This window comes from Tympanuchus pallidicinctus, unplaced genomic scaffold (genome assembly GCF_026119805.1).
Source record: "Tympanuchus pallidicinctus isolate F22 unplaced genomic scaffold, pur_lepc_1.0 scaffold7, whole genome shotgun sequence".
Classification (NCBI taxonomy): Eukaryota; Metazoa; Chordata; class Aves; order Galliformes; family Phasianidae; genus Tympanuchus; species Tympanuchus pallidicinctus.
Genome location: NW_026294791.1, coordinates 3,286,098 through 3,313,439, shown reverse-complemented (window position 1 = coordinate 3,313,439; position 27,342 = coordinate 3,286,098). Strand labels below are relative to the sequence as shown.

At 40.0% G+C, this 27,342-nt stretch overlaps 1 protein-coding gene across 11 annotated transcripts in view; it reads left to right on the top strand.

The window, feature by feature from the left end:
• The window catches only part of FGGY (FGGY carbohydrate kinase domain containing), a 281,239-nt gene that overhangs the window by 210,986 nt on the left and 42,911 nt on the right, over positions 1–27,342 (top strand). For all 11 annotated transcript variants that reach the window (XR_008202247.1, XM_052666250.1, XM_052666253.1 and 8 more), the window contains 2 exons: positions 4,011–4,139; positions 6,358–6,461. Coding sequence is in view for 10 of the 11 variants with exons in the window: in XM_052666250.1 (XP_052522210.1) it covers positions 4,011–4,139; positions 6,358–6,461 (233 nt within the window). In the remaining variant the exon portion in view is untranslated. The remainder of the gene's footprint in view (positions 1–4,010; positions 4,140–6,357; positions 6,462–27,342) is intronic.

Sequence of the window (27,342 nt, the reverse complement as noted above, 5' to 3'; positions counted from 1 at the left end):
GTAAATGGGCTATTCCAAGTATTAGCAAACCTTTGGAGAAAATGCTCCACAAAGCTTCTAATACTGTGGCTCAGAAGAAGTTAAAGAACACCTGTGTTTTTCATTCCTTGGATGACTCAGATGGGCAGAGCATCTTTCTACTGATGCCCGGAGAAGTGGTGTGTGCCCCATCCCTGGAGGTGCCCAAAGCCAGGCAGGCTGGGACCATGGACAGCCTGATCTACTGGGTGGCAGCCCTGCCCATGGTAGGAGGCTGGGGCTGAGTAGTGGTCCTTAGGTCCTTTCCAACCTAAACCATTCTGTGATTTAAAAAGTATTTAAATGACCTGTTTTAGGGAGGTGTCTGTGAAACAGAGACAGAATGTATCCTTTATTTTTCTTTCTGAGGGATTGCTATACCCCTTCAACTTTGTTTGTGTCAAGTTAGTGAAGAAAAGGAACAACTCCTTTTCCTTTTCTTTCTTCTGTATTTTTATGCACTTATACAGCCAAATTTAATTGCATATGCAGTGCAGTCATGTTCTGCATGATGGATGAAAAGCTGTTCTCAAGTGGATGAGTATGTCACGACTGAATTAGCTGGCCCCCTGCTTTTGTTATTTTAAAAAGATCTATGTACTAAAAAAACTAGTTCTGTTAAATATTAGCAAGGCTGTAGAGTGAATTCTGATCACTGAAATTGACTGAAGATGTATTGTCTGCCTTGTGTGTTACGTCTGGTAAATAGCTGGTTGCTGTGGTGACTGCCTAAAAGGTAGAGGGTCATTGGTACCACATAAATTCTTTAAACAAAACTTGATCATAGCAAATTCTAACATTAGTCTTCAAAAAAGGATTAAAGAGGAGGAAGAGATTCAGACAGCTTTTTCCTTTTGTAAACTTGCTGCTTTATAGGGGAAAAATAGCTAGAAATAATATGTCTCGTACGAAATGAAAAGGTTGTGGATTAAGGCATTGCCTTGGTGAAACAGCTGTACGAATGTGAAACAGAAAGTTCTCCAGCTTCAGCTATTATGGGTTTGTTTGGCTAGGTCTAATTTTGGAAATCGTTATAGCAAAGGTAAATGACTTGCACAGGAGACTACTGTAAACAAAGGACTCGATACATTTACTTTGGCAGGAGGCTTGAGAAGACTCGGTCCTTTCACTGCCTCTTTTTTACAGCCTCTGTAATACTCTCACTGACTGCCTGTGTACGCGGGCGGCTCATTTCCCTTCCTCCCCCTCTGGCAGCTTCTTTTCCATGACAGATAGGATTTAAGGGTGGCAGCACCTGCTGTTGAATTGCTGGTGAGTAGCTGTGCGATGCCTTTATTCTTGTGGTGGCTGTCCCTTGACTTCAAGAGCCACTGCATTTTGCTCAAGTAAGAATCTCCATTCTCTACGAGCCAAGTACTGGTGTACAATCTGTTTCAAATACTTTGCTTTTCAATTGTGGCTCCTCTGTTTGCATTGTTACATCTTTTACCTTATCTTTTAATAGCTTTATAGCTACAGACTGTAGGTATACCGGTGCTTAGCTGAATTTTCTACTTTTTCAGTGAGGATTAAAGCATGGGAATAATAATTCCCTTTCTAGGTCTCTGCCCATTCCACACCTACTTACTCACTCTTGTGTGGGTGCAAGAAAGCAACTCCTGTGATGGCAGTGGCCACACAGAGCCTGCTTTGCTCTTTTATAAAGCTCTTTAAGAACAGATCGTGTGTATATAGGAGAACATACACTGATTGCTAAAACTGAAAGGATGAAGTAGAGGGTCACAGTCAATATTCTGTTTGCTGATTTCCCTGATTGCTGGAGAGTCCCCTTTGCATTCCATGTGAGGGGGATTTCTGGGTGCTATCACTTCCCAAATTGTCTGGAGGTGCTTTCAGTCAAGGAATAATAGTTCAGCTTTTACCTTAACTCATAAATGAGGTGGGCTGAACTCTACCTTGAATTCATTAAAACACAATGTTGTTATGTTGTGTGTTCAAATCACAGGAAACCCATCCCTGGGCACTCTCTCACACATTTGAATCCTATGGAGGACTGTTGCTGGTCATTCTGGTACATCACTTGTACCAACAGAATTGATGGGGTCATTTTCTGTTCCATTAGAAGAGAGGATTCTCCTTATACCTGGAGATGTTCCATTAGTGCTTGTTAACTAGAAATACAGTAATTGAGGAGCTGGTAGGAAAAGATTTTTTAGTAACCCTGATTTCTAAATTGGAGCATAACCATATAATAATTAAACATGAAAATATTTAACCAATATGACTGATACAAATAAGCCCCAATAAGCCAACAGTGAAATTGAGTGCCTGGAAAGATGTTTTGCTTCAGATTATTTTCATCTCATGCTGTATATACAATATATCTGTGTGCTTTCATGTCATGCAGTTGATTCTGGAGAAAAAGATGTGGTTTTAGCTGCATGAACTCTTTTGAACTTCCTTCCACCTGCATGGTCTTTGAATGTCAGGTGAAGCATGCAACTTCTGTTTTACCCGTATTATTTTCTGATGTCTTAAGAAATCAGAAGACAACAAAAAACTTATATTGAAAAGAGGCAACCTGCTCTCAAATCTTAATGTGGGGAAAAAAATTCACAAAACATACATCTCTTGTAAAAGCTAGCACAGTGAATAAGAATTAATAAAATGTAGACTTTTTTGAGAGAGGAGACATGAAGATGTTATCACATTCTTCTGCATAAGTTAGTGGAGAGCTGGAAATGATGACTCGTGGTTACTGCCCCTAATGTTTGAATACAAACCTAAAGTCAAGCCAGGAGTTTTGGCTATGACAGATTTGTTGCAAATTTCCAGTGTAAAATCCAATCTAATATTTCAGAGGCAGAGGTGTGGCTTCAACAGAGTAGAAACTCTTGGAGAAATGAACTCTAAGAAGTCTGTGTGCTGTCTAATCACCAAGTGCCCCATGCATTGCTTCGGTCAGGATGTGGCTGCCTTCCATAAAGTGAAGAATCAGTATCATCTGCAGCCAAGCCTAAGATCAGCTACCACTGTGATATATAGACAACCCATTTTCCAACTGTGAATTTAATATTGTAACCTTTTCATTAAACAATGATATAACATAACTATTTCTAGAACGTAATACTCATAGGCATTTGCGTATTCCTGCTAAATAGCAACATGCTGCTCCTCTTAATTAACCTCTATTGTGGACAGTGTTTTGCTCCCTTTATACACATTGAAATGCTCTAAATGTGTGACGTTCTCTATTGAAATGTGTTACATTTCAGCTAGAAAAAAAATAAATATGCATTATGATAGTGTAAACCTATGCTGAGATGATATCTGTCACTCCTAGTGACAAGCCTGAGAGAGGAGAGTTGCATTGGTCGTGTTTGGGGTGGCCACGACATTCTTCACACCTCCAATGAGGACTCAAACATGGATGGTTAAACCTATGAGAAAGTAAAGCTGCAACAGTGCAGTAATTTGCTGGTTTCTCTTTCAGAATTTCTGTAACTGTAGCCAACTTATTGTTAGTGGAAGCTCTTAGAAAGGATGGAGATGGGGAGGGAGGAGGAGGTGGAAAGGGAGAAGGTCTTTTTTTTTTTTTTTCAGCAGGATCAGCTTTCAGTGGTGAGCATGGGCTGAGCTGAGTCTCATTCCCTGCATAGAGAATGGCTGCAGGCAGTGTATGCAGCAACTACCACAGGAACTTGGAATTTCTGTATTTCATATCTCTTGGAAAGCTGCCAAGCAGAATTTAATTGCTTGTGGTGAGATTTTTCTCTGTGGCTAGACAGGGCATTGAATGCCTTTGAACTTTTAAATTACTATGGAGCAGCCTGATGTAGCGTGGTTGTGTTTAACATACAGGTACACAATGAGAGATATTTCTTAATCAGATAGAGTTCTTTGATGCACTTTTTAGAGTTACGTATACCAGCTAACTTCAGGGAGAGGAAGGGAGTTCTTGTAATAACACACATGTTTGTTTTTCTGTTTAGTAAATTCACAGGTGTATGGTTTTTCTTGTGTCTGCCCAGGAAACCACGTCTTGTCTCCTGGAGAGCCTGTTGGAAAAGGTCTAACGCCAGAAGCTGCAAAAGAACTCGGTCTCCCCGAAGGGATTGCAGTAGCAGCATCTCTCATTGATGCACATGCTGGAGGACTAGGTACTTAGTCACATATTTACTGTTCTGGGAAGCAGGAATGTATTGAATTAATTTTAGCTTTTTTTTTTTGCATAGCCAATTTTATATCCAGCAGCCTGCTCAGATGCTGTTCTTATAAAATAGCATAACTAAAATTAAAAACAACAACAACAAACAGTAAGTACCAAAATTGAATATCTGTTTATAGGTAGGCCCTCAGGTATTGCTGCTTATTTCTTAGCAGCTGGACTTCCAAATTGTGCATTAACTCCTGTCAGCTCCACTTTGAATTCCTGAACTGAAACACCTTTGGGCTGGCAAGGCAATGTGATGAGAGTGCACATCTTCTACTGCTCAAAATTTGGGGGATAAGAAAGAAAAATAAAAATTTTAAACTCCAAGTAAGAAGTCTCATGTCTAAGTTGGTTTTCGTTCCTGCTTTTAGGAGATATTCATCCTTTAAATACTGCAGTGAGTACTTTTTCATGGAAGTTTATGCTAACAATGCTGGATATGTACCAGCAACAGTGCTTTTGGTCTAGGAGTAAGATTAGGTAAATACTGTTCATCTAAACTAGCAAACAAGAGTGGAGAGAAAGGTGGCCTATGAGAGGCAATCCTCATCTGAGACTTCCAGCTTTTTTCCACAGCTGGAGTGTGGGAGGCCTAATGTTAGTGGTTTTTCTTTTCTAGCACAATATTCTGATGTGCTCAGTTCCAGATACATTGAAATATGTTTGTATTTTTCTTACTATACTGTTTAGCTTTATCTAAATAGAGTAAAAAACAAAGTGATTCAATGTAACTTTTTCAGCAGGAAATGGAGGTTTTTGAGTTTGATAAGTTAGAAGAAAATCTTGCCTCAGGAAGTTTTGGTGTTATTGAAACAGTGCTACCTTTTTGATAACACTATCCAAAATTCTTAATACAAACTCATGCCTGCCTGTGCTGAGCAGTGAAAAATAAAGCATAAGTAAAATACTTGCAGTTTTCTGCTGCTCCCTACAAATAAGCCCTGTGTATGTCAGCTGTGCTGCTATGTAGTCACAAGCCAACTAGGATGAAGGGATATGAGGACATATCTTTAAAGACACTGATTTTTTTTTTTGCCCTTGATTTTCTGATTATTTAAGTAACTTTCAACCATAATTCTGTGATAACCATGGCAACCATGATAAGAGAAAACCCAGCAGACAGATTGATAACAGAATCTTGCAGTTGTGACCTAAACAAGAAAGTGTTAAGCAAATGTAGCATACTAACCACAACACTTGGCACCTTTCACTTCATAAAATCTATGGTTTTGAAAATATAAAATATCCATCACATGTTTTTGCTATCCTTCTAGAAAGAGAAATATTATTATTTATGTGGTAGGATTGCCAAACCAGTCTCTAGACTGCATATTATCTATTAAAAAATAATGGTCAAGAAAACATGGTTTGTTATGTTGCTGCAATGCCATGCAAGCAAGAATACAACTTAAGAAGAGAAGGAAGGGCAAAATTTCCACTTCAGCCTGTCCTTAACTGATTTAAGCATAATCAGATACGTGGTGAAGTTTCACTGCAGATCTGCACCATTCTGTAAGCAGTTCCTGGCACTTCTCTGGCATCTCCCAGTATAAAGCTCTGCTGCAGGCTGAGCGCTTGCTGTATTTGTCCTCCTTCCTGTGCTATCCTGCATGTAGAAGCTTCACGCAGAAAGTTACAGCCAAGAATGGCTCCTCGTAGGGAAGGACTAATCTGTTCTGTAGATAGTTCTGTCTGACACAGACAGCAGCAGCAGCCAATACAACAGGGCTGGCAGCCTTCCAGTCTGCTGCCAAGTTCTCCCTTTTACCAACTCATCCCCTGACAAAACACATCAAACAGTGTGCGTGATAAACTGCCAACAAATAAACATACCTGCTGTGGTGCCTTTCCTAGCAGGACGGTCTTTTCCTCTGTATGTTAGCACACTGCTCAAAGGAATGAAGGTCAGGTTGTAGTTGATACAACGCTTAAAGATCATGATGATAAACATGAACAAGAAAACATCTTGTGTCCTCATGCATCTGTAATAAAAAAGAAATATTTTATCAGAGTTATTTTATAGCTTTGTTTATTGAGAGAGTAGAATTTTATGATTTGTGGTAGTGGTGTGAGATATTTGGCAATTATTTGTGCATGGAAAAGCACTGTTTTGTGAGGGTTGGCTTGCTCTTCACTAAAATAGCATTTTGATTTTATTTTAATAGGAGTAATTGGAGCAGATGTGAGAGGACATAACCTGCCATGTGAAAACCAGCCAATTACATCACGAGTTGCTCTGATCTGTGGAACATCTTCATGCCACATGGGGGTAGGTTGTATGCATAGTCCTAATTTGTAGAGAATATAGTAACTTATGTGTTTGGAGGGAAAACTGACCTTTGTGTCTCTCGTCCTTTCCCTTGATTTTTTTTCTTTTCTGTTAACTCTGTCTTTACCTTTGGTTATTAATTATATATTACCATGCATTTAGCAAGGACTTTAATAGTAGTAGAAATCAATAGTGAAAAATGACATGAAAAGTAGAAACCACGATGCTAGAGTGGCTTAAAGAGCAGGCTGAAATCTGAGCCAGACTCTGAGCTTGAGTTATCTGTGACAAGCCTGTCACTAATGTGTTACAGAATAGTGTCTTTGGAGAAGGAATGCGTGTCTCCAGTCACAGCCCTTTTCCGCCACCACTTCACTTAATCAATATAAATCATTCTACCTCTGTAAGTTGCCATGATCTATGGAATTACAGTCTGTATCGTGACTAAAAAGAAAGAAAAACCTTGATAAGCAATTTTCTCTACGCTAATTTTTCTCGGTGAATTAATACAAAAGCTTTTTCTGAAATTGCAATTAAAATTTAGTGTCTGCTTTTGAAATTTATACCTTTTTAAAATGTATGAGTCTGAAAGCATTCCATTTAGATAAGTACCCTTTTCTGCCACATTTTTTATTTAAAACTCATTTCACTCTTAAATTTAGACTGATTATTGACTTGTTTTTTTTACTAAATGAGCAAATGGCAGTGGGAGTGCTATTGAATTTAGAGAGGTCTAACATGCTTCATGGAGAGAGATCTCCTGTAGAGAAAAAGAAAGGAAGCAGATAATAAAGCATCAGGTTTAGCAGAATCTATAAGTTGCCTCTGTAGTAACAGCATGCATTAAAGTGATCTTGTCACATGGATTGTAGTGCAGCAAAGCATTTAGGCACGACTGAATTTAAAGATAAAAATAATCCCAGTATTATGAAGCAGAGATTTAACAAAAGCTTAGATGCTGTAAAACAATGGGGAATATATTTGGTTTCGTTCCTAAGCTGTAGATTTGAATATCTGGCGTGCTGCTATTAGCTTACTTTGTCTCTGAAAAATCACATTGGTGTCTATACCTATTAAGGTGCTGGAATGGCACCCTGCAAACACCAGCTCTGGGGTGAAGTTGCCCTTCCAAGCATGCCCTTACTTTCACTGTTTGCAGTTCATTTGGTGAAGGTCCTTCAGAAGAAGCCATTTGCGTGAACTCTTCCTAACCTGTTTCATTTAGCTGAGTTAGTTTAAATCATTAAAATAAGCTGGGTTAATAGATACATAATACTGGGCTAAAATGAGCTAAGAACCTCTCAATCAGTTTCCCCCAAAAGGTCTGAGGGCAATGTTGAAGGGCTGGAAACGAGCCAGCTGGCTGTAACTTATTCCCTTAGTGTAACTCACCCTGGAGGAGGACATGTGTATGGTTATTTATTAAATTTTAAAATGTGTGTATTGGTAAATTCTAACATGGTTCTGAACTCAGTTCACAACTGCAGTTAGGGGGAAAAAAAAAAAAAAACAAATTGAATGAAAGCATATCAGTGTAAAGACTTTAAAAGCACTTTTTGTGTGCGTACTCCAAGATGCTGTGAGACGTGGCCCCGTTAGCTGCACTAATGTAACAGAAGTGGCATGGCAACATCCATGTTGGTGTTACTCATTGTTCTGTTCTGTCATTAAAGCTAAACTGAAGTGTGCATACGTTGTGCACCAGAGACAAGATGGAACCTTTCAAGAGTCTTAATCATTTGAATGCAAACTCAGAAATAGATGCTTGTGCAGTGTTGGGTTTATTTAGATGTAACTACTCAGCATTTTATAATCATTTCCTTAACTACCTTGCTTATCTGATCAGAGGTATAGCAATCTTTAGCAGGCAAATTCTAAACTGCTCTGCATTTAATCTATGGAAAGATTTCTGTTTACTGTTATTTTATCTATTACCTACGTACACTACATGAAGTCAATGCCGAGCACACAGCGCAGTTGTATTTGTGTTTTAATGAGACCTATATGCAGCTGCATTTGGCTGGAATTAGCTGTTCCTTTTTTTAATTAGGGCTATAAAATGAAAGTATATTATACTTGTGTTTTGATAGAAATATATATTTGCTCTCTCTGTGTGCACCAAGGGACCCTCAGGGCTATAGAGATTAATCATCGAGTTTAATTTAATGCAGTGGGAGAGAGACCTGTGTGGTCAGGCGGGCATTAAAAAGTGCCTTTGATCTGCCTCAGGTGCACTGAGCCCCAGTGAGCCAGCAACAATAATACCTTTGTGAGATGATCAGAGACGAGAGAGGGAGAAAATGGCCTGTGTGGAAACTCAAGGCCGTCCTTTGTTGTGGTTCTGGCAACCGAAAGAGCCAACTGTCAGGAGAACTTCAGCAAACAGAAAGCAGGGTGAAAGTACGGCTGGATTTTTTTCAAGAGATTGTAACAGGAAACTGTTCAAAATCATCTGCTATGCCTCTCTCCCCTCCCTTCCTCCTCTTGGTGGGGGCAGGAGCATTACTGCTGCTGTGTCTGTTGGTACAGTATTTCCACTCTCAGACCGAATCCTCCATGAGTCACAGAGCAGGTATTGCTTGAACATGGCATTGACTTTAAACTTTTAAGAGAAACTGCTCCATGACCCAATTTTTATTACCTCAAGGACTCTAGAGATCTTGAACAAAAGACTTTACTAGTTATGCCTTTGATATTTTGGAGAGTACAAATGGAACCTAATTTTACTCATGGCTGTAATAATTTGTGGTAACGCTATCACTTTTAAGAGAAGATCCACTTCTAAGAATTAACCAGTGACAGTTTTGGATGATCAAGCATATGCAAAGCACTGTGTTTCTGTTGAGATATTTAACTAGCTTGGGAAAGAGGCGAAAAGCACGGTGTAATTAGGAACCATGGCCAGGTCCTAGCAGGTAGCTGCTAAAGTCACTGCTACCTGAGGGCTCATCCATTATCCGTGCTTGGGGGCATGGGGACTGATAGTGTTTTGAATATTTTGGAGCAGTTATTCATTTTACGTGATATTCTGCCCAAGCAGAAGTCATCAGTGCAGCTTGCTTTTGAAATGGCAAATAAGCTGTCCTTTTGCTTTTGAAGGTCGGTCCCTTAGTGTAGGGCTGGGATTCATTTGCTGTGGCTTTGATCTCTGAGCAGTGTAGGTATTCCTTTCAAGTGATGGTACGCAGTGGCTGGCTGTTCTGTGTGGGCTGCTGCCGCCCATCGGGCTTTGTAGGAAGGGTGTCTAAGCTCCAGCACCCACACTTACTTTTGAAACTTAAAGGAAACTTTGCTTGTGCCGCCGCGGCATCTACACAAAGTGTCCTGTATCACAGAGCTCCTAGTATTCCTTGCATTAATTAGCAGTACTGCTGCTGCTTTCTGATGGATGAACGTTGCAATTTCCCATACCTGATAAAGAATAGCGCCTTCTCAGAGACACTAAGTTCACCTTTTCCCCCTCATAATAACATGTATTGTGAGACTGTAAGCAATTTGAGAGTACAGTTTGCAGGACAGTTGTTCCATTTTGGAAATATTTGTTATCCTTGCCCTAACACCTTTCTGAATTCATAGCTGGAGGAATTATAGCTGGAGCATTGTCTGGGCTGATTTCAGCTTACTGAGAGAGGGGGCACTGAATTTCAAAACTGCTGTTCTGAAATATGATGGGTTTGTCCCTTTCTACTTAGGGTCTCTGTTTTGGTGTGTTGTTTTTTTTCCATCCTCATTTAGTGATATGGTCATTCTTCAGCCATTCTGTTTTCTTCATCAGCTCTCTGTATGCAACACTCACTTTTTGGGATTGTCAGGGAGTCTTTTTTGGTTTGAATGGAGTCTCTTCTTTTACATATTTTTGTTATTCCTCCATCTTTGTTACTGGGAGCTGACTCATCTTCTGTGGTGCACAAGTTATTTTTTTCCCCTGGTGGTAATGTATGTGTGGTTTGAAGTTTAGAATTCAGTCCTTTTTTAAAATTTGAGAGGCACAAGTAGACTGTTTTCTATCTTGCTTATATTCACTATGTGATCTGAGGGACTGAGTTTGAGCAGCAAAATGGGCAGTTTGTTTTGCTGTTCCAATGCTTACTATGGATTATTTTAGGAAGAATATCCCGTATTCTGTTTTACCAAGCCTGACTAGTCTTTGCCTGTTTTCTTCTAAGGGGACTTCAGCCGAATTTGCTTCTTCTAAATTTGTTCATTTGATTCTCGTGATGACTGGCAAACACAATAGAGCTTCATTGCTCCACAATATCCACCCAAGCTGCCAGCTTTGTTCACACAAATAGAGTGCAAAGCACGTTTCCACCCCCAAAGCATGCACAGTACGTGTCCTTTACAGTACATCCTGGAGTGGAGGCTGCAGAGACATGCTGGCTCAAAGTGTTCTCATAGCCTGATCTCTGTAATCTCGGTGGGAGCCAGACCAGCAAGTGGATTCCGTATATTTTGGCTCTGATACCAGAGTCTCCTCTTCAGAACATGCCACGTTGTTAAAGCAGCAGACCTTAGAGTAATTACTACAGGACTCCTCAGCTGCTTGAAATCATCTACGATGAGGGGAAAACTTGCAGAGACAAAACAGCCTGGTGCTTGCTCTCCCAGCTATATTTAATCTCATCGGATGGCACTGAGGAAAGTGTTTCTGGAGCGGAGAGCTGTGAGCAGCGCTTCAGCCTCGCGCCCTGCAGCACGGCTGCACATGTGGCCCTGCTGTGAAACGTGCAGTCTCCGTGGGGACAGGGCCAGGAGCCCTCAGCGAGGAGCCTGGGTGCCAGCTGGCTGTGACCCAGGTTCAGCAAAGGCAGCAACTTGTCCTTCTGCTGACCAAGGAAAAGGGGCTGGGTTTGGGAGGGTGAGAAGAGAGAGGAGGAAGGCAGGAAGGGGGAAAAAAAAACACCACCCCCCCCCCCCCCCCCCCCCGAAAAAAAACCAACACAAAAGCAACACTTCTGAGGCTGAGGCAATCTAAAGAAGCTTTTGCAATGACCTGTGCCTGCTTTTGAAATTGATAAGTGCTTGCCCTCCTGCTTTTTTAATATTCTCCTCCTCTGTAAGGCCAGTTCTACACATGAGTCACAGAGCTGGTGTCTTTCAAATGGGAGGACTGAATTAATGTCACAGGAACCTCTCCCTTGCTCTGTCCTCATTCAGTTCAGTTCTGCTAGCTTATATATCGAGTTTGGCAGCAGTCACAGTGCTGACTTCCCAGCTAATGAAGACATTTTACATTCAGGGAGGGCTGTGTGAGATGAAAACCACGTTTTCTTCAAGACTGTTGTTACAGGTTGCCCATCTTTGCTTTACACAGATTGTGTCTTCTGAGGAGGTCACGGGGTCTGCTTAGGTATTTTTCAATCTACGGCCCTGGAAGGGTTACATAGCCATAAAAATGCCTCCGCCTTCTACTCGTCCCTCAAAGAAGTTCTCCACACCCTTTTTTAATGAGGCTGCCTTGTTCCATGCTCTAGCATCTTTGGTTTGCAAAAGAAACAAACAAAGCTGTAATATCCCCTGCACTGGCATTAATTCGACATTGTATGCTTTGTTTGCTTTGTTTTGTTTATAAAAGGCAAGAAGTAAAATATTTCTGCTAGCGGGGCATATAAAAGATTGTTGCTTTTCTGACCTCATTATATTAATAAAAGCTAGGACGAATTCAGTAGTGGTGGGACATCATGTGCAGGCAGCCTCCAAAACCCAAAGCACTTACTTGCAGAACTAGTAAACCACAAAGCTTCAGATCTTAAAATGTAAATAGGAAGTTGGAGAGTTTACTTTAGAGCCAGCAGTGGTGAGTCTGTATCATGTTTATTTCTGCTTGCCTCCCAGCCTTTTCTGAAGCTTGGCAGAGATGAAAGGAAGGGTTTTTCAGAAAATGAGTTATTAAAAGTTTTTGTTATGAGCAATATTTCTTTGTTCCTGGCCTGGCATAATTCAAAGCTCAGGTAAGCTTTGGTGGCTGGGAGAATAGGACATTCCTATTCACTGCATGCCTGTCACAGAAACCCAAGTTTTGCATCGCGTCACTTTGTGGGCAGTCAACCTGTTCATGGGATGCAGCTGAAAGCAGTACAGTCACTATATTGTACGTGCCCTAGATAATGCTTAGCAGCATTTCCAGAAAGCTGCAGTCCATTCTCCTTTCCTTTTGTGAACAGATCATTTGAGTTCAAAGACTCGAAGAATAGATGGGGATAGAGCAAATGCTTTGAAAAATATTCTGCTTGGAGCCTATAAGAGGACTGATATTCTACAGGCGTCTCACTGACATCAGTGAAAATGCTTGCTTTGAAAATTCCAGCAGATGCAGTGGTTTTCATGCTGTGGTTAGCTGCAAACCGTCCTGTGTGACATGCAGCCTTACATTAGGATATCTGTTCTATAATACTAAGCCTTTCTGCAGTGCCTTCTCTTTGGTGGTCTTTGCAGCGTTGAATGAATGGAGTAAGAGAGTGGGAACTACTATTTCATTTTTATTAGACAGGAGACTGAGACACTTTGCAGTTTGGTAGATTTTTTAATTATTAATCTTTACTTTTACAAACTGCACCTATACAGTGCTTTGGGACCGTACATTTGAGTGAGAAATTTTGCTAAGTATGTTTAAGCATGCAAGATTTTTCCCTGTTCGAAGACGACAACATTTATATGCTGCAGATGACACTGTGTTGTCCTGTCCGATAAATGCATGAACCAAAGATGTTTTCTTCCTTCTCTGGGTTTTCTATTCTATGACATGAGCACAATGGATGTGAAGGCTTATGTTGGACTTCCTCCAGATATGTCCCCTAATAGGGCCCATCTCCTGTTTGTCACTGCTTAACTCGTGTTTTGCCTTAGAAAGCATGAGCTTCTTACCTAGCTGTGCTGACACTAGTAAGATTTGTGTAGTCTGCCTGCCAGAAATACTGTCACCTGATTTGTACCCTCTGCTGTGGCATTGAATGTTACCTGTAAGAAGCTCTGGCAGCCACCACTTTGTATCTTTAATTCTTAACTATAGCTCTTATGTATTTTAATAGGATTTGGGGTTTTTGTTTGTCTCTTAGCAGAGGGAGACTAGATTCTACAGCAAGAAAACTTTTAAAAATTAAATTAAATTTAAAAATTGTTGCTTCATTGATGTATAGATATCACAGTATTGTAGGGAAAGGATAACGACTTGATTCTGTTTTTTTGTATTATTATTATGTTCACAACAGTCTATCAGCAACTGTGGTCCTCCTTTTAACAAAAGATTTTCCTGTTTTCTATATTCTTCAAAATGATGATGCCAGACGTGACATGTATGATATTTTATCAATGCTGCAAACTGGCCAACTCTGATTTCTCCCTCCAGCCCAAGAAGAAAATATTAGCCTGAAGCTCGTAGTCTTGAGTGTCTTACTGGCATTCCTAGGACAGACAGATGGGGACTCCTTCAGATCACGAGCATGTTTCTGTATAATTAATGGTCTTTCCAGTTGTCTTGTTTACCTAGTTTTTGTTTGGTGCTATGAATTTGTCAAGCAGCCTGCTCTCTTGGTGTGTCAGGCAGTGGAATGGATGCCCAGGGAGGTGGTGGAGTCACCGAGCCTGGGGGTGTTCAAGGAAAGGCTGGATGTTGCATTGAGGGACATGGTTTAGTGGGAGCTATTGGGAATAGGTGAACGGTTGGACTGGATGATCTTTTAGGCCTTTTCCAACCTTGGTGATTCTACGATTCTATGATTCTATATCTCATGGTGAACCAAAAAGACAAGTGATGTCCTTCTCTGATGCTAGTCTTTTTCTCAGAAGAACTTAGCTGGACTGTGAAGGAATGATTAAGATTCAAATTGTAAGGGATGTCCTTATTCATCTGCTGGGATATCTCTGGGCCTTGGAATGAACAGTTTTCAAGGGAGTACAGTAATTGCATGAAAAACAACTTCATTGTTTTGTGTTAGCTTTAAAAGTTTGGTTGTAGCAGTATTTGTAGCAAGTATTATGGGATTTGGGATCAAAATCACATGGTGTCCCATGTGATTCTGCCTGATTGCGTCTGTTCTGCAGTTTACCTTCCTTCATTGACTTAGATGGGGCAAGGTTTGTTAGCAAGAAAGTCAATCTCTTTTCATACAATCATTCTGGATGCAAATGAGGAGAAACATTAGCTGCTGCTTTTTTCCCAGTGTCAGCTGGGAATCACAGTTTATGCTGAGTTCATTGTTTATAACTGTGGGTGAAGGCCTGAGGTTCTCTCCCAGTGTTTATTCTGACCTTGGGAGTTTGTCTCAGTAAGTAAGGGCTGAATAAACACCAAGTAAGGTTCTCAGGATTTACCCATTTAGCTATTCAAATAAAAGCATGTTTAAAATAGTGTGTGATGGCATATCCCACATAATGTAAATCTACTTCCATTAACTCAGAGGTATTGTAAAAGAAGATTAGTTTTACATGTAAGTTTGATACTGTTGTTGGTAGTGGCCTGCACTACCAAACAGTGAAAAAGAAAAGAGAAACATCTCTCTAAAATGTACTGCATTATGCAATGAATTTCTTAAGGTGCATGGGAAGGGCATTCCAAGTAGATAAATAAGCCAGACCTCATTTGAAAAGATTTTCTTTTCCTTGATATTTTGCACTAGTTGCAGTGAGAACTGCAGGTTTTGAAGAATAATTCAATCCTGTAAATAATAAGGAATGTTACATTCATGCAAGAGAACTTGAGCTACCTGTTTAGGTACCACCTGGGATTTGTCTCCCACCCTTCCCTTAAATTTCTGTTACGTCAGCTACTGAGCTTCAAGTTCTTCAGGGTTGTCACCATCTGATAGAATGGGTTGGCCAAGTTGGGTTGTCAAGATTTCATCTACTTACCATGCATATTAGAGATGACAGTGAAAATACTTTCAAGAAAAAGCAAGGGTCTTATGGTACAGTCAGTGGGGAAGGATGTAAAGCAGGATAGCTCATATCTTTCTGCAATTTAGCAGTTCTGCCATCAACTACTTGTGGAAACACAGCACTCAAACTCCCTTATGGACAATGCATTCGTGTGCTGCAGTCCTTTAGTCACAGTGACAAGGAATGGGCCCATTTCAGACTACACTGAGACAACCTCAGGGATTTTTAAGTGTTATTTGAAGACAGAATTGTTATTCTGTCTGGCACGCGAGGTGAGCAGTCACAGTATTTGTATCATAGCTGTTCTGTGTGCACGTTTCCTAACCTTTCAGGTTGGGGCAAGGTCTTGCTGGTGTCATAAAATGAGGCAGTGCTGCAAATCATATCTGTAGCATATTTATTTAGGAAGGAGAACTGAAGCTGAAGGACTGCGAGCTGCAGGAATAGTGCTGAGACATTAAAAACAAAAACAAAAACAAAACCTCCCATGTTCTTTTAAAGATTTATATTGATCTTTAAGTCAGCATTATAATAAATGCATTTTCTAATGCACAAATGAAGTTTTTACTGAGAGATTTCTAGTGTTCTTGCAAGATGTGCTTTGTGTGCAATCTCAGTCTCTTCTAAAGGTTTGGCATCTCATGCAGGTTGGAAGTGGGAACAGAAATACTGGAGCCTGGAAGGATACTTTGGGGAAGGATTATTCTATGATTGCCCTGTGCCTATGGTCTTCCCTAAGCCATCTGTTGTTAGCCACTGCAAACAGGTGACTGAGCTATATGGATCTTTTGGTTTGACTTTATTTTTGTTGTTAGATCACTGAAAGGAGATAGTTTCTGTTGTGGTAAACTTTCAGAATGTAATTTAGCATAGCAGCAAATTTAGTCTTCTAAAGTGAATATTTGAAATGTCCTGCAGTGAGTTGTGTGTGCAGAGAGATTTATAATCTTCACATCAACTGGCATTTTGTGACAGTGAGAATCTATCATTGGAAGAGAAGTAAAAATAAATGAGTGGTATAAATTGTTCCAGCTCATTTGAAGCCCTATATCTCCAGCAGCATAACTTTAGAAGAGTGTTGAATAGCATTTCAGCAGAGGATACAAGTAGAAGCTATTGTGTAACCAGACAACCTTTCAGTCCATTTATCAAAGTGCTTGTAGTTCCCATTTCAAGAAAGGCGACACAGTAAATATGAGCAAAAAAAGGTTAATCTGTATGTCTATATCCAGACATTGCACAAAAATAAAACTAAAATAAATCAGTATGGTACTGTTATTCAGTGCTTCGCAAAAAAAACCTTATCAATCCATGAAGAATGTGGGCTTTTTTTCCTCTTTTGGACATTGAAAACAATTTAGTAGATTAAAACTCTTCTTTTCCAATTTATGTAAGAAACCATGGCCTTTCAGAGTGAAAAGACAAAAAATAATACACTGCTGTGCACCTACTGTTTGCTTTACCATGCAGTGGCACAAGATGTGCCTAATGTTAATGGATTCTGAAAAATGACAGAATTTAAATATGAGTATTTAAGCCTGGTACAGCCAAAATGTATCTAGTTTATAGGACTTGTTTCAAAGCTGAGCATTTGGTTAGGGTCTCTGAGAAGAGATTTGAAGTTCTTGCATCTCTGATTAAGGTGGATGGAAATGGTGCAAACTGAGTATGCCTGGAATGGTTACTCATGAATTCATTCTTATTTGAATTTTTCCAGAGTTGAAACTGTCTCAAGTTGTCCCAGGCTTAGCTCCAAGTTTGCTTCCTGACATAAACATGGGAGGTTAACCTCACACGTAACAAATAAATTTGAGGACAACAGTGTTGTTTTTGTGTCTCAGGCAATTCAACCCAGAGACAGTTCTAGATTTGGATACTGTACTCAGATTTCCTGCTGCTCCCATTCACTACTTCTTGAGGCTTATCTCATCTATGACTCTGAATGACCTGTTTACCTGGAACTACTCTCTCAACTTTCCTGGCCTCTCCTGGTACTGACACAGAAGCCATTTGATCAGCTGGTCCCAGAACCTTCCCAGGGGCAATTCTCAGGTCTTGGCACCAGTGTCTCAACCAGCATAACCAACCAGTGTTCCTCAGAAAAGCTTTGTATAAATAAAATGTCATTTTTCTATAAAGAAAACAGCTCTATCATAGCTCTCCAACGCCTTTTTACTTTGTGATACCTTTTTAGATCATCTGTTGAATCACAACCTCACTAGTCTATTGGTTTCAGGAATGCTCAATGCAAGGATGCTCAATTCCAAGGATAGATCTTAGTGCTCTTATTTTCTGTTCATGGGTTTCAGTTCTACATGAACAGCATTTGGGGTCCAACTTCCAAAATGGTAGTGCAACCAAACTCCAAACTGCCACCATCTTCCATCATGTCTGAGGTCAGTGAGTCCAATTCAAAATTATATATATATATGTGTTCCTTGGAGTTTTGTAGAGTCACATGGGTGCATTACTCACATGAATGCAGATGAGTCTGCTGCTCACAGCGGGTCAGTAGAGTCATCTCTGAGCCATCAGGAGATGGCTGCCAGCTCTCTGCAGATCTCATAAGAGGCTGAGAAGTTTGTATTTATTCATGGACAATGGCTTTTCTTTCCTCTCTCTCTAATTGCTCATCTCACAGAGTGTCTGTAGGTAAGTAGTGTGATATGGATACCATTAAGCCATGCCCATCTTCCAGCTTGTGCTTTGAAGTAGCCAAGTACCAAACACTCATGTCTTGTTACTCCAACTTTCTCAAACTGGCAAATTACAGCATAACTTGTCATGAGACTTGAGGAGTGCATTGTTCAGATGTAGTCCTCTCACCTTCTGTGGTCAGAGCACTCCAGGTTAAGTAAAAGATGAGGTGACAGAGAGATGCATTGCACTTCATAGCAGTGCCTTGTGTGTTTTTCCGTGGTGCACCCTCCTCATTAAATAGTGGGTTGTGGATCACAATTAGTTTGTGATATCTCTTTTACTGCTCATAATGCCTTTCTAATGGCACCGGGAGAAAAATGTAGCTGTAGGCTGTCTCTGTTATTATCATAAAGTATGTGAAGGACACTCTCCTTATGCAGAGCTAGGAAAATATTTGTTTGATTGGGGAGGAGCTGCAAGGACATAGCTGTTGGCCTTGTAAAAGTTCAGTGCTGAAGTACTACACATTGTGTGGATTTCCATATCATTTCTGAACTGGAGCACCCACTCTGTTTTTGTTCCCTCTTTGTGAGAAAGAAAATAGTAGGGAAGGCTTAATGCAGCCCTAAATGCAGCGAGCCAAATTTAACTTTCTTACAGTTGGATTGCCTGGCTCTGATCAGGTAGGCAATACAGAGTGAAAATAAAATACCCCCCATATTTGATTTAGTAGGTAGGTGCTATTCTTGCATTGTATTTTCCCCTCAAGAAAAATGGTAGTCTGGTATAATATGAAAAATATTACTGATTAAAACAGGTCTCAGTTGGTCAGCTTTCCCTGTTAACGCTGAACAATTCTCTGAAGGCTGATATCATTGCATGTTTGCTTTGTAAGACTGGTATCTAAAAAAGAAAGGGAAGCAATTTTAAAATCAGCATAGACAAAGCAATTGCCAAGTTGGTAATCAAGTAATTAAGAGTATAGGCATGTGAAGAAATTAACTGTGTAATCTATGGGGTGTATTTGCATGCTGTCAGCGACTTTGCAGTAGCACTCCTGGCCCTGGTTTCCTGTGGAATGTGCAAGGTCCCTGGGATTTGTCACATGATATGCCACAGAAAGATGATGAGTAGAGGTGGTTTTTACCAGGCAACTGGCCTCCTATTTTTGCCTGTAATAATTTATTCATGAGGCAGTACCCAAGATGTATTGACACCATACTCACTGTTGGCTGAAAACTGGTGCGGTATGTGGAGAAAAACGTGAAATACCCACAGTTAGGACAGCTGAAGAGGTTGGAACTGGTTGATGTCTCAAAATGGGTTGCCATGCAGAGGTGCCTGTTATTCTGTTAAGGGCACAGCGAGCTCTTTTAGCCCCACAGCATCCCTTTGTCAGAAGGTTTTCTCAGAAACACAACTTCAAACTGGCTGCTGGTGGCAGAGCTCCAGGAAAGCTGCTTATGGGAGTGCAGTCTGTGAGCTCTTAGAGTCCCAGCTCTTGGCAAGAGCCTTTTGTATTGCATTTAAGAAGATAAAAGAAAATACAGCTGAATAAAAGTTTCAGGGTTTTTTGTTTGTTTGTTTCTTGGTAAGTTTAGAAAAAAATTGTTATCGATTGCAGGTAATGTTTTAGGTGAATGTTTAACTCTTTTGAGAACCAGGTTCCTTTGGGTGAGGAAAGGAAACCCCCAGACCCTGCCTAATCATTTCAGCTGGTGGCTACATTTTCAACAGTAAACGTGTGAGTAGGTCGTCATCCCCCTTGAGTGAGGGATATGTCTGGTAAAGTCATGTCTCCAGCCTTTGGATTTTGAAGTGTGTATCTGCAGCTAGACTGATACTCTTAACAAACAAAACTCTGACTGCATGAGCTGTCTTTAAGTATTCTTATTCCCTACCTTTTTTTTTATTTGAAATAAGGAACATGGGCATGCAGAAGCAAACAAATTCCCTTTTCCTTTGCTATCTAACTGTATACCGTCTCCCATTCAAGGAGATGTCTCTCACCTTTGTGGACATATGCTAGTTTTCTTAATTCTAGACACTTAAAAGCTAGGGCCACCGTACCCTCCTAAGGGTGAGTGCCTGAGTCCATTCTTGGATACCTAAAGAGAAAGCTTCATGTTCTGTGTTCCAGAAATCAATGGGAAATGCGTGTCTCTGGCATTTTGAAATCAGATTACCTATATGTGTCTAAATAGTAGTGCTAGCCCAGGTTCAAGCAGTGTACATAAGCATTATTCTGAGGAAGCTGGTGATTAGCGTGCAGGTTTGAACAAGTTAAGGCTTTGGCTTCCAAGGCCAGGAGCACTGCTCCAGACGACCTTATCTTTGTGCATGTAAATATAAAGTTGATTAAATGATATTATTGTGATTCAAAATATTCTTTCATTTAAAATCCTAAGAAAAAATGCAAATACCTTTCTCATTTAGCCTTGAATAAAACTCTCACGGTGAAAATGTTAATAATTTCAGTGAAATTTTCCTCTGATTAATTCTTGGAAGATATAAAGCCAGATTGGGCAATGTATAATCCCATCATATAAGTCACCTGAAATATTTTCAGAGATGAGGTGGTTGTCCTAGGCATGTATTTCTTTCACTGGGCATTAATCACATACCTTATTTGGTGTGTAGGTTGTAGACCAGTCAGTGTTCTGTGGAAAATTCAGAACACCATCTGTTTCTGATGATTTTTACTTAAGGGTGTTGTGATTGGTGTGGTTGTGATTAGTTTGTGATGCCACCAAGTGAAGAATAAGCAGCAAAATCAGACAGGTGTTTGTGTGTTTCTATGTTGTCATGCATGGCCTGTGTGGATCTGTTGCATTTGCTAAGCTGCTGCAAGCTGTGCTGGCTTTCAGCATTCCTACTGCAGGTTGCACACTGAATCATACCTGCCTTTCTTGTCTGTCTCTTTCAACCTTGGCTGCCTCCACAGCCAGAAATCTTATCTGTAGTGTCTTTTACAGAAAAAATGTCACTTGATGCCTTTGACTGAGGGGTGTTTTTGTCTGTCTGTTTCTTGTTTAACTTCCACAGATGTAACTGGTCAATTTGGTTTTGCTTTAATTCATTCTCAGTTGCTAAGGTTTAGTAACCTTCTAGGTGTCCTTGATAAACTCATGACGTAGCCTTTGCAACAAATGATGGTGTCCATGCCAACAGGGCATTTATGAAAGTGATTACATCACATAAATCAGAATTCTTAAATCGCCTGTAAATAAATTCCCCAAACATCTGTGGTTGGATGTGTTGAGGCAAAATCCCAAAGTCCATATTCTGCCTCTGTGGTCTTTACTCAACAACTGCCATGCTTTCAATGGGTTAAAGTTAGCTCTGTGCAAAAATTGTTGTGGCCCAGTCTTGTTGTGGCTGGAGAGCAACTCTATCCCTGTGGGTGGCCACGTGATGCCAACCTGTCGCAGGGAGGAGAGCTATGTCACTTGCCACCAAAAGCTATGCAGCTACATTGCAAACCCATGATGGTCAGAGGATAGAAGTTTGAACTACAATCAAATAAATAACTGGTGGTATGTGACCTTTAGGAGTTGGAATTCCAACTTAAAATTAATTAATTTTAACTTTCTTTGTGTTCTGAAGTACATTTTTTGTGTGTGTTCCAAGACCTTATTTGCTGAAATATCGGGATAAAGCTTGAATATTGATGTGTGTTTACTATTTAATTAGTAATTATATGCTAGTAATACTTACACTGAATAAGTTCACCAAATTCATCATAACCTTGACCAGGAGAATTGCCCTCAGAGTTATGGGGAAGCTAAGATTTAAACCTGTTCAGTGCTTGAGAAGTAGTGCCAAGATGGCAATCGTACAGTAGGCACCAGTACTCTGAAAAAAAACAGCTGTGCACCCCAACCCTGCTCCATAATATACATCATACATCCAGTAGCTATCAGTATGACCTGAATTTGAACCCGAAACCTAGAAATGAAACATTCTTGGGTTTCCCTTTGAATTCTCTCTCTTTTTTTTTTTTTAATTAATCTCATTCTTTGTCAGAAAGTTGTGGCCAAATAGCTGTTTAAGACCCATCTGTCAGCAGAAGCAAAATGATGCAGTTTTCTTAATACAGGATTTAATGCATCAATGTAAAACCCCTGCATTGGATGAAGATCAGTATTCTTAATCTACAGTAAGATGAAGTTTGGAAGTTAAAAGTCAGCAAAGAATTTAATGAAAGCATTTGACCTGTCGATGATCAAAATCCAGCCCTGCAAAGAGCATTCATTTGTTGGTGACTGATACAGTGCTGTGCCTTGTTTCTTACCCTATTCTCCTTTAGTGTCTTAGATTTCTTTTTCATACCTGCCTTAGCATAACGAAGGCAGCTGTTCTGAATTTCTGGCTATGGAAACTGATAAGTGAAATGATTTTGAAACAACTTTTCTGAATTAGCTTCTCATTATTAAGCCCTTACTTTAAATAATTAGTGACAGTAGAATGCAAGTTAAATTTGGCTTTTATAGGTCACGAATAGTTTAATTTTTGTCCCTGCATGCTGTACTGCAAGTTAACAGAGAATCTTATGGCTGAAATCACAGGCACAATATTAGGAAAAAAGAAAAGACAATGAAAGGCTTGTATATTTAGCAGCATGCCCTGTTAATATAAAGATTTACTTTCCAAGTAATAGCCAGGTCCTTCAACAATGTTGTCATTAGGAATTTTTTTAAGCTATTAGGAGTTTTTTGTAAGCATGTAACAGCAACAGAAGGTGTCATCTAAGGAAGAAAATTGTGTTGGAATTCATGCTTCCATAAAACTGCTCTCTCCGGCAGGGCCTGTTTTATTTTATCTTGTTCTGATTACTGTAACATTTACGCAGAACTGATGAGGAAACACAAGCATGTGCCCAGTCATTATGGCTAGTCTAGCAAAACAAAACTAAGTCAAATAAATCTTGCTTTTTGTCTGTTGCTAATTTCATGGAATAGCCACGTGCCTTGGTGATTCTTTTGTGAAGGTCTGTGTTCTGTTCCATTTTCTGTCCCAAACGACATTTGGGAAAGTTAAACTTAGTTTGGATTAAATGTTGTCATTTTCATTATCTTACATCAGCTGTAAGTTAGCTGTAGGTAGTAAGCAGTGGTTTTTTAACCCATCTTTTTCAATAGAATTTTTTTTTTTTTTGAGGGAGTGGCAAGTGGGAGAGGAATAAACCAAATATGCTTCTACCCTTGTACTGCTGCCATTTGAACAGGTTCCTTCGTTCTTCAGCTTAGTTCCATATAGCATTATCTCTTTTAAAGATATATTTCATTCCTGTGAGCTGCCAGATGTGCTGGTGATGCATTCTTAGATCTCAGATGGGTTGACATTGATTTTCCTAGCACACACCAATGTAGAAATCTGGTCTGTAACTCATCCAAATGGTCTATTCATAACAAAAAGTGCCTTCTGGCAGTTGCACTGCAGCTGAATACTATTAAACTGAATTCATCATTTGTTTCTGATTGCTCTATATGTTTACATATCTTACATATTAGTACGATCTTTTATAGAGCACACACTGAGGTTAAGTCCTCCCAGACAGAACCTCTTCCTCCTTATTTGCCCTTTCAGATGTTGAACTTCTCTTTTTCCATTAAAATGAATGGAAACTTTGAAACTTCTTAATGCTTTCCTGTACCGAAACGAAGGGTAAGATATAGCAGTGCACATGGTTAGTGGGCATGGGGATGAGGGGTTGGCAATTGCACTTGATGATCTTAACGGTCTTTTCCAACCTTTACGATTCTGTATTGGGGAGATGTGAAAGGTGACATTTTCCTGCACAAAAGAATTCTTCCCCATCCAATGCCAGATGAACTGTGAGGTACAGTTATGAAGTATAATAATTCTGTAAGTAAACACCATCATAGATGGGGCAATAGTCTGTGGGAATAAGATCAAATGCTTCTCATCTCCTGTCTTCAATTGCCTGCTGCAGTAATTGTTGTGCAGAGAGCATTCTGACACCCAGCAGGGGGCAAGTAACTTGACCCTCTCTGTATTTCAGTTTCTCTATATGTAAAAAATAATAAACAGTAACATGTCTCACAATAGGAGCGTGTTGCAGGGTGGATTTAAGTTAAATAGAAGGAAGAAAATATGAAGCTTCTTTTGAACATGTATTTTAACTTTCAAAGAAGGATGTCATCTCTTATTTGCTTTAAAAATAAAAATCAATTGCCCAGAGATCTAAAACAGATGTTGTTTTCTACTAAAAAGATTAAGGATTCTCTTAAGCTCATTAAAGGAATAAAGTGACACCACATTGATCCATCTGTATCATCATAAGTATGTCTGAAGGCAACAGAAAACTCCAAAAAGGTCCCTTCCAGCCCCTGTGATTCTGTGACATGGTATAAGTGGCACAAAAATAACTGAGTCTGGCACCCTGTGCTTGTCTTCTGAGTTCTGTGGCACACTTTTTCTCCAACCTTATGCTTATGTGTACTCGTGTTTTAGTGGGATTGAGTGGTATGTATACTCAGGCAGAATTTAGAATTTACAATGATAATACAAACACCAGCTGCTGCATGGCTTGAAAAATTCAAGCGTCCGAGTTACATCAAGGAGGGGAAATGGAAGCTGTTTGCTGTCTTGTATACATGTATCTGCAGAACAGTGCTCACCGTTTGTTCTCAAAGAGCATGTGCCTGATTTTGGGAGTTCATTACTGCACTTCTTATCAATAACCAGGCACATCTGACCCAGAATTAACCTACCTGCCGGATGGCTGCAAAATGTGGATTGAATTGTTTAAGTGAAGGTAGGAAGAAAAAATAAATAATAAAAAAAAACTAATCAAATTGAGCAGTGCCACATACAGTGTTAATAAATCCCAGCATGCTAGCCAGTGTTCTTTACTTTGGAGAATTACTGCAACTGAAAAATAATGATAACCTGGTATCCCACCTGTTACATCCATCCATCCATCAGTGTGGAGCTCTCTTGTTTGCTCTGTATGGGTGTTGAAAATTTGCTGGAATATATACAAACTACTTCAGTAATAAAATGATAGGAAAGTCTCAGTGCAATTTGTGAAAAGCCAGCATGGCAATAGACTGTCCTGGCAAATGCCTGTGGGTGTCCAAAAATGCCACACCAGAATGAGCTCCAGGGACACTTTGGTCCTTTAATCAATCTGAACCCTTCAGTTTTATCAGACATGCAGGACGACTTGATAAATGGTGGAGTAAGGACAGAAGAAAGATAGATGTATCTATATATCTATATAATGTATTTAAACTGTTGTCCTTCTCTATGTTTGTAACTTCCCATGTATTCATAAAGCACCTTTGTGCCTCAAACATCCTTAGAGTATTTGGTCTCTTCCCACTGTGCAACTGTGTGTTTAGAGGAGGCTTCAAACAAGCAGACCCTTCTGCCCTGAAGGTCCTTTCCTACATACAGTAAGGTGTGCTGTGCCAATGCCTTGGGTTGGAAGGGACCCCAAGGATCATTATGTTCCAACCCCCTGCCACATAAATGAGACAGGATGCTGGGGTTCTCAGTGTGCTCCCATCATCAGTTTGGAGCAGATAACATTTGGCAATTTTGATCTTGTGCTGTCTGTGTTCTCAGTAAAGTTGGCAATGTGGCATTGGTTTAAAGATCAGTTTATTTTAGGTTTCTAAGTTTTAGAAACATTTAGCCAATGCTTTTTGTTGCACTTCTTTTTGTTAGTGAAATTGTAAGAGAAGGCTTGCCCCACAGAGGTGTTGAAAACCCAAGGCTGCATTAATTTGTAGTTTTAAGAGAAAACAAAACAAAACCAAATGTCTTTGCAATGTTTTTGACGTAGCTTTGTCCACTTGGAGTCATAAATGCCTTTTTAAATTCAGTGCAGCTATTCTTGCTCTTTAATGGGTTTAGTCAGCCAAAACGTTACGCAGACACACAGACACATGTGCAGGCATACCTCTTCAGTGAAAGTAAGTCAGTGTCCTATGGCTGATAGGGGGGATTGAGCAGAATTCTCTTCTTATTTAGATGCGTTCCAAAGAGAAATGAGGATAGCTTGAAACTGTCATGATGTATTTGGAGCAACCAGTCTTTGCTGCTTTGTTTTTCTACTTTATTTCATGACGAGAATCAGCTGTAATGTCAGACGATGGCTAAAGCAGACTATTGTTTGTGCAGAACCCTCCCTGCTGCTGGTATATTTACTAAACATGTGTGATACACAAATGCCAGTAAACTGCATCATCCAGCATATTCCCCAGTTGCCAGCAAAAACTGTCTTTAAAGTTTGGCCTGTTTAAATATACAGAGAATGTGCATTGAGTGGAACAGAAACAGAGCTGAATTTTTGTTTACTGTTCCTTGAAGCTATTTGGATGTGAAATCCTGGTGTTATTGAAATCAACAGCAATCCACAAGCATCCTTCAATGGGTGCAGAGTTTTTCTAATACAGAACAAGCTCTAAATACAAAAAAGCATTGTCCCATTGACTGAGACCTTTCTTAATTTTTGTTTCTGTGTTGCAAATGTGCAGACTCAACGTTGTTAGGGAATTCTTGTTTCCTTCTCTTGAGGCATTTCCTACCTTCTAGAGAACAGCAGCTGCAGATTTACTTCATTAACACAGCTCAGTGGGCAGTGCATTCATGCACCATCTGATGGCGTAGAACTGCACTGCCATCTTATTTTCCCATTGAATTTATGGCTGCACGTACCTTGAACGTCTCAACCTGTTGGTTCTGGAAGAGGTGATGTGAATCATTCTCCAAATGAGAGGACAGGTCATCTACCTATGGCAATGGATGAGCTGTCTTCTCCAGTCCCTACTGCAGGAGTAAGTCATGTTCAAACAGTGCAGAATGCTCAGCTAGCTGCTATGGCAATTTACTGCTGATTTGTAGCATGTACTGCATTCTGTGCCTTGCTTGCTAGCTTGTCATACCTCCTTACCTTTCTTTCTGCACTCAAAAGAAAGTATAGAAAGTTTATCTAGTCTATTGACAGCTTTAGTAAGAGGAAGGAAAGTGCCCTCCACCCTTATAAACTGGTAATTGGCATCTTTTGAAGCAGAGAAAGGAAATGAAAGTGTGTCCCACATCCTGACTGATCTATCCACTGAAATGCTGTGCAGGGACAGGACATCACTGTAGATATGGATGATCTATCAGTTCATGAAAGAGAGTGCTGCCTTGATGTAAGGATTCACAGAGGGAAGAAAAGTTTTCTGTAATTAAGTTAATTAAGCCTAAATAAAATAGGGAACCTGAAGCTGACTCAGGCACGTGTTTCCTGTTGACTTGGGACAAGCAACTCCCTGCCATCCAGGCCAGGTTTGCAGTTTCCACACAAGGAATCTGACTGGGAACGGTCAGCTGGGTTTCCCTTTGATTC